The sequence below is a fragment of the Orycteropus afer genome, unplaced genomic scaffold (genome assembly GCF_000298275.1).
Source record: "Orycteropus afer afer isolate SDZICR_OR568_19922 unplaced genomic scaffold, OryAfe1.0 scaffold00370, whole genome shotgun sequence".
NCBI lineage: Eukaryota > Metazoa > Chordata > Mammalia > Tubulidentata > Orycteropodidae > Orycteropus > Orycteropus afer.
This window is the reverse complement of record NW_006921957.1, coordinates 3,069,167-3,078,469: the sequence shown is the minus strand read 5'-3', so window position 1 is coordinate 3,078,469 and position 9,303 is coordinate 3,069,167. Positions and strand designations below refer to the sequence as shown.

Here is a 9,303-nt window from a genome sequence, read left to right as displayed (position 1 = left end):
CTAGGAAGACGTAAGCATTCCCTTCACTGTATGTCTACTGCATCTTGAATATATCTCTCCCATGCCACTTATGATAATATGTTGTAATTTACCAAGTTTGTCTTCTCTATTTAATTGTGAACACCTTAAGGGCAAGGGCTAGAATTTTTTTTTTTTTTTTCATACACCCTACCCCTACCCCCAGGCTGTAGCTGAAGGTGTGTGTATCAACGTTGAGGAAGAAAATGGAAAGGGGATGTTTGTACTGCAGCTAAGGAGCATTTCATTCTTTATTTACTAGAGTTAGAAGTGATGCATTTGACATGGGCATCAGTAATTAAATAGAATTGAATTAATACTGTGTGTTCTTTGATTTTTGTTATATCGTTTCTTCTGTTAATTGTTGTTCTCTGTGCTTACAGTTTGCAAAGATGGAATTTCAAGCAGTAGTGATGGCAGTTGGAGGGGGATCTAGGATGACAGACCTGACTTCCAGCATTCCCAAACCTCTTCTTCCAGTTGGGAACAAACCTTTAATTTGGTATCCATTGAACCTGCTTGAACGTGTTGGATTTGAAGGTGGGCTATGGCAATGAGATGCTATTGTAAAAATTTTGGAATGTTTGATCTCTGTGATTTGTTAGCATTATGAGGGAGAGAAGATGAATAAGAGGAGACTATGACTTAAAGTTGGTTGGCAACAGGTCTCTTTAAATTATGAATATGAGTACAGTACTGCTGTGTGAAAGAAGTTGAGAAGATAGCACTAAGTGCTGCTATTATAGAGCTAGTTACAGTGATACAAGATGAACCCTCTAAGGGTATCAAAAGAGCAAATTAGTAATCCACATGCTTCCTACCCACTGCCATCCAGTCAATTCTGACTTACAGTGGCCCAGTAGGACAAAGTAGAACTGCCCCATATGGTTTCTAAGGTTGTAAATGTTTATGGAAGTAGACTGCCTCATTTTTCTCCCACGGAGTGACTGGTGGGTTCTAACTGCTGACCTTTATTTGGCAGCCAAGTGCTTAACCATTGTACTACCAGAACTCTTTTTAACTAGGAAAGGGAATATACAACAAGAAACAGTTTTGAAGGATGCTAATGAGTTGAACTTTGACTACATCGAGTTTGAGGTGTCCTGTAGTTAGATATAACAAATCAGATACCAGGTGGAGATAGTGCCAGATCCTAGGGCCCAGTCTTGTCCAGTGTTTATTGGCTATGAAAATTGCCTCACTGAGACAGACCCATGAACATTTCTTTACAGTGGTCTTTATGATGATGGTGTTCAGAGATATGTTTTGGAAGAGATTTTCTTTTTAGAGCTTACTCTCACAGCTGAGGGATACACCTTAACATACACTTTAAAATATCCTGCTGTCCATTAGTAACTCCTTATGGATGTGTCTTCCATTCTTTTTTTTTTTAGTTCACAGTTAAGGTGGATTTTTGTGATATTTTTAATACCCTCTACAAGAAAAATTCGTTTTCACTGAGTCTCACTCAGAATTTGAGGAGTGCCCCCTAAGCATATAATTATGGCGTTTAATAGCTAAGAGTATGTTCACTCTGTTCACATTGTCCAAAATTAGAGAAGTTCACATAGCCCTGCTTTGACTCTCTCCACACAAAGATTCTTGGTCTAGTTGATAGATAGTCCCATATTTGCAGTTATATTCCCTTCATTCTATCTACTCTACCTAAAATATCCTTTCTTGAAAACAAACCAAAACAGAAAACCCACTGCTTTTGAGTCAGTTTGACTCATAACAATCCCCATTGGTTTTCCAAATCTTTACAGAAGTAGATTGCTCTGTCTTCTTTGCACAGAGCAGTTGGTGGCTTTGAACCTTCTGGTTAGCAGTCGAATGTCTTAGGCACTGTACCACCAGAGCAACTTAAAACAGTCTTTCCAGTCTATGAACATGTCACCTTCTCTTTGAAATCTTTCAAACTCCATTAAATGCCTTATCGTCTATGCTGTACTTTTTCTTTAAGGACCTCTCAAGGCTTGTTTTATACTTTAATTAGTGGTATGGTAGACTCTCATTTCCCTGTGAGCAGATACTGTGTCTACTTCATCTTTGTAACTTCAACATTTTCTATACAGTATGTCCTAAAGAAATTTTTCTTGGACTTCAATTCCTTGTGGCCTACTTCATAGGCCATCCCTTCCATGAAGTCTTCCTTGGGTAATCATTTCTGTGTCTAATTTCTCCATGTTAAATTTCTTGAGAACATTAACCAAATTGAGTTTCTGAATTCTCAGTGTCGTCTTGTCCAGAAGAAGACCAAATCTAATTGAAATAATGAAAATATTGTCTAAATAAATGAGAGTCTTTTTCATTTCTTCTTCTTTTTGCTTTTGTGCTATAGAAGTCATTGTGGTTACAACCAGAGATGTCCAAAAGGCTCTATGTGCAGAATTCAAGATGAAAATGAAGGCAGATATTGTGTGTATTCCTGATGAGACTGACAAGGGAACTGCAGATTCTCTGCGCCACATATATCCAAAACTTAAGGTAAAATACCTGTTTTCTGCTTTTATTTTTTATTGAAGATAAAACCTTAACATCTAGGTTTTTCTAGTCCATCACAGTTTACAAAACTATTTAAAAAAAAAACATGTATTCTCACATCACATGTTTTGTTGCCAGTATACTCTTCAGCTACTCTTTGGTTTGATAGTAAAGATTTAGACATTCAGTTGTCACAGTCACTGGTTTCCCGTATTTTTGAGTAACAGCCTGTCTTTATAAAAGAGATGTATTTCAAAAGAGTCCATTTATATGAAGGAGCTCTGGTAGCATAGTGCCTAAGGTTCAAACCCACCTGCCACTCCTCGGAAGGAAAATGGGGCAATCTACTTCCGTAGTGATACTGCCTCGGAAACCCAAGGAGGGGTCGCTATGAGTTGGGTCCGACTCAACGGCACATAACAACAACAACCATTTATATGAAGTTCATGAATAAAAAAATTAATATATGGTGATAGAAATCAGAGCAGCATTTGGCTCTGTAGGTGGGGCATTAACTGGAAAGAAGCACAAAGGAAGTCTGAAAAAATTCCACAAATCTTCATGTGATAATATTTGAACTTTTAATCTTTGATTAAGAATCTAGCAAGGACATATGGATATGAGAACCCTTTGAGGTAACTCCATAGTCTTCCCAGTGGCATGTGGCCCATAAGCTGAGAAACACTATTGTCTGAACTAATTATATTAAGACAGTTTAATTGAAGAGCTACCATAAGTTGTTTTAAAATTGATGTCCTTTGGAAAAATTCAGTTTTTGTGATAATGTTCTGTCTTACTTGAATTATAGGACAGTCTTCCTGCCATTTCTGTTGATTACAAACGGATGTATTAATATTTTCAACCTACCTATTCACTACAGAACAAAAAAAATTAATGTAGATATATACATAGCCTTTTTTCCCCTTTATTGGGGAATAATTTATATATAGTAAAATGCAGATTTAAGTACTATACAGTTCTGTGAGTTTTGACAAATATGTAATCCCAGATTACCATTACCAAAATCTGGAATATTTTTATTACCCTTGTTCTTCAATGATTTCTTTTCTTTTTTAATTTTTATTGTGATTTAGGTGAAAGTTTACAGAGTTGAATAATTTCTTTTATTAGGATCAGCACAAGGCTGGTCCCTATGAGGTAGAGATTAAAGATATCTCAAATGTCTAACTTTTCTAAACTGGTGTACCACTCCATCATCTCTAACATCAACACCTCCTCCTCCCCTTAGTACTCTCCCTCCTGTCTGAGTTCTGTGTTTTGCTGTAAGATTTCACAGAACTCACAGACTGCCAAGGAAATGGCTCACGCACTGGTGGAATCTGGCAAGTCCCAAATCCATGGGTCAGGTATTGGTCTAGAGTATTCTTCTTAGTCTCATGGTTGTAGCGGTTGATGAACCCAAATTGGCAGGTCAGATGATTGGCCGCTATCTCAAGTTCCAAGAACAGGAGATGAGATAACAAGCCAGATGTATGAACCAGAGTAAGACAGGAAACTTTGCCAGAACATTCATATATATATATATACCCTCAAGGAGACTGAGGGTGGTGATTTGAGTCACACCCTTCAGAAAGGCAGAACTCAAGATATATCCCACCCTCAGCAGCCATGGAGGCTGGGATTTACAATGTATCACAAAATGGAGGACTATGGCCAGAAGGGCCATATTAAGCAATTCATTGCACTATACCTTTAAAGTTCCTCCTTATCTCTTTCTAGTCCGTCCCTTACCATATAGTCAACCACTCTTCTGATTCCTATTACTGTGTATTAATTTTACTTGTTTATGAACGTCATAAAAATGGAATCACAATTTTTTGTCTAGTTTCTTCAACATAATATTTTTCAGAATCATTCATATTATTTTAGGTATATTGCTGAATAGTATTCTATGGAATTGAATATACCATAATTTGCTTAACCATTGTTTTAAGGGTCATTTGAGTTGTTTCTCATTTTAGGCTATTATGAATAAAGCTGTTATAAACATTGTTCTGCAAATCTTCTTGTAAAAATATTCTAGGTTGTAGAATTTACTTTCTTAGGAGCTACCAAAGTAGTTGTACCATCTTACACTTCCATCAACAATTTATAAGAGTTGGATTTGCTTCACATCTTGATGTTGTTAATCTTTAAAATTTTAGCCATGCTTAGGCATATATATACGTAGGCCAGCATTCATTGGTGGTTACTGGAGGTGAAGGGAGAAGAGGGAAATTTATTCTCTAGATAGTTGTCACTGTTTATGGTGATGGGGAATGTGGGTAAAGTATGCACCCACATAAAATAGGTTTGCCTCTATTTTATTTTTGATGAAGTTTATAGTTTTGGGTTTTACATTTATGTCTTTGATCCATCTTAAGTTCCTTTTCATGTGTGGTGTGAGGTATGGATGGAATCTGTTTAATTTTTCTGCAAATGGATAAACAGTTTTGCCAATACCATTTGTTAAAGAGATTGGCTCTTCCTCACTTAGTGGATTTTGGCCTTTTGTCAAAGACCAGCTCTCCATGGATAGATGGATTTATTTCTGAGTTCTCAATTCTCTTCGACTGGTCTATGTGTTTGTAGTTGTACCAATACCAGGCTGTTTTGACTACCATGGCAGTATAGGTTTTGAGATTGGGCAGTGTGAGACCTCCTACTGTGTTCTTTTCTTTTTCAGTAGTGCTTTGCTTACCCGAGGTCTCTTCCTTTCTCCATGTAAAATTAGTGATTGTTTTTTCCATGTCTTTAAAGAATGCTAATGGATTCTGGATCGGAATTGCATTGAATGTATAGATTGCTGTGGGTAGTACTGAAATTTTCACAGTGTTCAATATTCCTATCCATGAGCATGGTATGTTCTTCCATTTATGTAGATCTCTTATAATTTCTTGAAGTAGTGTTTTGTAGTTTTCTTTTGTGTCCCATGTAAGATTTATTCCTAAGTATCTTTTGGTAGTGATTGTAAATGGTGTTGTTTTCCTTATTTCCTTTTGAGAGATCTCTTTATTGATAGTGAGGATTTTTTTGTATGTTGATTTTGTGTCCTGCCACTTTACTGAATCTTTCAGTTAGTTTAGGAGTTATCTTGGTTTTTTAGTAGTGTACTCTTTTTAAAAACCATCTATTTGAGACCAACAATTACTTTAAAATATAAATAAGAAGATTTGAGAGCCATGAGACTAGGTTACTAGGAACAGAAAAACTATAATGGAAATAATTAGAACGTTAACACAATGTGAAGAATATAGCCAATGTCACTGAGCAATATATGTAGAAATTTTTGAATGGGAACCTGTCTTGCTGTGTAACCTTCCAACAAAAATATGAAACATTATTAAAAACTTTTTAAAAAAAATGCTAGTGGGGAGTCCCTGAGTGGCACAGAGAGTTAAGTGCTCAACTACTTCGTGGTTTGAACCCAACCAAAAGCCATAGAAGAAAAGCCTGGTGATCTGCTTCAGAAAGGTCACAGACTTGAAAACCCTTGGAACAGTTCTGCTCTGCACACATGGAGTCATTGTGAGTAAGAATTGACTCAACAACAATTAACAACATCAACGTATGTATCTACTGATCGATCACCTTTTCATTTGCTGGTCATTTGTGTATCTTCATGAAGTGTCTGTTCAAGGCATTTGCCCATTTTTTTAATTGACCATTTTTTAAATTTGACATTTTTAAAAAATGTTGTTTGCCTTTTTATTATTGATATGTAGGAATTTTTATATATTATAGATGCAAGTCTTTTGTCAGACATACATTGTGAATATTTTCTGTTAAGTTTTCTGCTTGCCTTTTCACTTTCTTGGTAGTATCTTTTGATGATCAGAAGCTTTGAATGTTAATTAAATCTAAATTATTGATTTTTTCTTTTCTGGTTAGTGCTTTGTAAGTGTCCTAAGATATCTTCCACTTACCTCAAACTTGTGAAGATATTCTTTTATGTTTACTTCTAGAAATGTAATTTTAGCTTTTATTTTTATGTATTTGACCCATCTTGATTTAATTTTATATACAATATGAAGTAGGGATAAAAGTTCTCTTTTTTTCTGTGTGCATATCCTGTTGTTCCAGCATAATTTGTCGAAAAGGCTTTCCTTTCTCCTTTGAATTGCATAGATCCTTAATTGAAAATCCCTTGATTATAGATACATGATCTATTTGCTTCTCTATTTTGTTCCATTGATTTGTGTGTCTTACTCCAGTACCACGCTATCTTGATTAATTTAACTTTATAGTAAGTCTTGAAATCAGGTAGTACAAGTCTACCAAGTTTGTTATTTTTCCTTAAGATTGTTTTTACTATTCCAAGATCTTGGATTTCCATACAGATTTTATTTTTTTCCCATATAAATTTTAGAATCAGCTGATCAGTTTCTACAAAAAAGCTGCTTTGGATTTTTACTGGCATTAAATTGAATCTGTAAATCAGTTTGGGGAGAATTGAGTCTTAATATTGAATCTTCCAGTTCTTGAACATGTTATATCTATTTAGGTTTTTTAAAATTTCTTTTGGTAGTGTTTTATACTATCAGTATAGATATTTTGAACATCTGGTAAATTTATTCTTATGTAAATGTTTTTAATGTTATTATAGCTGTCATTTTTTATTCTGTTTTCTAATTGTTTAGTGTTTGTGTATAGATTTTTTAAAATAATTTTACAATTAATCAATTTATAATTGTACAGTTTTTACAGTTGAATTTTGTGTATTCATCTTTGTCTGTGACCTTGTTAAATTGTAGATTCTTTATAATTTTGTATATGCATCATCATGTTGCCTGCAAATAAAAACAGTATTACTCTTTCTTTTTAATCTTTAAGTCTGTTATTTCTTTATATTGCCTTATTGCCCTCACCAGGACCTCTAGTATAATGTTTATAGGCCTTTTTTTCCTCTCATTTATAGGCATTTCCATTCACTTTTTGGCCTTCTTTTGTGCTTTGCTCTGTTTCTCCCCAAAGTAGGAATGGGCTTTGGCACTTCTGATTGGGGTAGGAATTTCCAGTTGTTGATTGTGTTGCTTTCTGGCTTGTAGCTCCTTGTTTCTTTAGGGGAGAATTTTAGGAGGGTAATGAGAAGAGAAGGAGCTCTGGTGGCGCAGTGGTTAAGTCATCTGGCTGCTAACTTTTCAAAAGGTCAGTGGTTCAAATCCACCAGCTGCTCCATGCAAGAAAGATCAAGCAGTCTGCTTCCGTAAAGATTTACAGCCTTGGAAACCCTGTGGGGCATTCTGCTCTGCCCTAGAGGGTCACTATGACTTGAAATCCACTTGATTGCAGTGGAGTAGTTTTAGTGAAGAGAATTCTGTTCTTTCATAGGGACAGATGCCAGGTTCTTGTAAGAACAAGGTCCTTCCCGCCCCCCCCCCGCCCCCCCGTCATGTAAACCCAATGATCACAACTGGTTGAAGTGGGAAAGCAAAAGATTTATTGAGTATGGATACCTAAGGAGACAGACAGAATTACTTCTCTAAAATGCCTGTCTCCTTGAGCAAAATAAGTATGATTATATAGGGAAATGGGAACGGGTCGAAGATCCTCTGGACTGCCAGGAATATCTTTGTTCTCCTTTTTCCATGGCTACTCCGACTCAGTGTCCCTTTTCCCAGGGTCGTATAGCTTCATGGACTATGGAACTCAGCCAAAACCAGTCGTGGGAGAGGGTTTTGTGTTAAAGGAATAATGGAAAATAACAACTCTAAGAATGTATAATTGAAAATAACAAACCTAAAGAACTCAGTGTCCATGAAAACATAAGGGAGGGAAAAATAGCAAGTCAGTCACTATGATTAAGGTCTGTTTTGATCATGCCTGTTACTCTGTTAAAGTTCTGTAATTTTCAGTAAGGGGCCCCTTGGCCTTCCACTTCAGCCTTCCACAAGGTTTACCATGGAGCTAGGTAGTCTTCCTAGAGGGTATTTTAGCTGCTGTCTAAAAATTCAGGATGGTCCAGAGCAAAGAAGAAGGAAGAAAACCTCAGCCTATATGACTGTGAGACCAGGACAATTAATTAGATGATGCCTGGCTACCACTGTCAGCCACTCAGGGGGAATCTATGTAGGAGATCCTAGATAGAGTGGGAGAACATTGTGGAACAAAATTCAAAATCATAACAACAAAAAAAAAGGGACCAGGTTTGCTGGTCTGATAGAGCTTGGTGGAACCCCTGAGACCATAGCCCCTAGCTGCCCTTCTGGTCTGGAATTGAACCCACTCCTGTAGTTTCCAGACAAACAAAAGACAGGCATATGAGCTGAACATTTACACTAGGTAAATACCATCCATGGAGAAATCAGTCACAGGAGAATAGAAAGGCTGTAAATGTCAGGGAGACAGCTAGGGGAAGGGGCAGGAGTGCATGGGAGGGAAGGACACAGGGAAAAGGTAAAGATGGGGAGAAAATGGGAGGAGAGCTGTTTCACTGCAGGAAATTGCAGTCACTGTCATGAGACAAAGTGTATATGAATTGCTGTATGGAAGATTAATTTGCTCTGTAAACTTTAACTCAAATCACAATAAAAAATTAAAAAAAAAAATTCAGGATGGAGGTGTAGAACTCTTCTTTGCACCCCATTCTCTGAATCTTAGAAATGTTGTTCTGTTTGCTCTAGCCTGGAGCTAGAGATCTTGGAAGTCCCATATAAAAGAGGTCATTTAACTCTTAGAGGCTTGAGAAGGAGTTGTTATTATGTGCCATAGCGACCCACCCCACCTTGGGTTTCCGAAGCAGTATCACTACAGAAGTAGATTGCCCAGTCTTCCTTCCAAGGAGTGGCTGGTGGGTTTGAA

General features: G+C 36.7%; 1 protein-coding gene across 1 annotated transcript in view; it reads left to right on the top strand.

Moving 5' to 3' along the window:
• The first annotated feature begins 410 nt into the window (after nt 1-410).
• Nucleotides 411-9,303, top strand: part of EIF2B3 (eukaryotic translation initiation factor 2B subunit gamma) — a 216,440-nt gene continuing 207,547 nt past the window's right edge. The window contains exons 1-2 of the mRNA XM_007953096.2: nt 411-558; nt 2,360-2,505. Of these exons, the coding sequence (XP_007951287.1) occupies nt 411-558; nt 2,360-2,505 (294 nt within the window). The remainder of the gene's footprint in view (nt 559-2,359; nt 2,506-9,303) is intronic.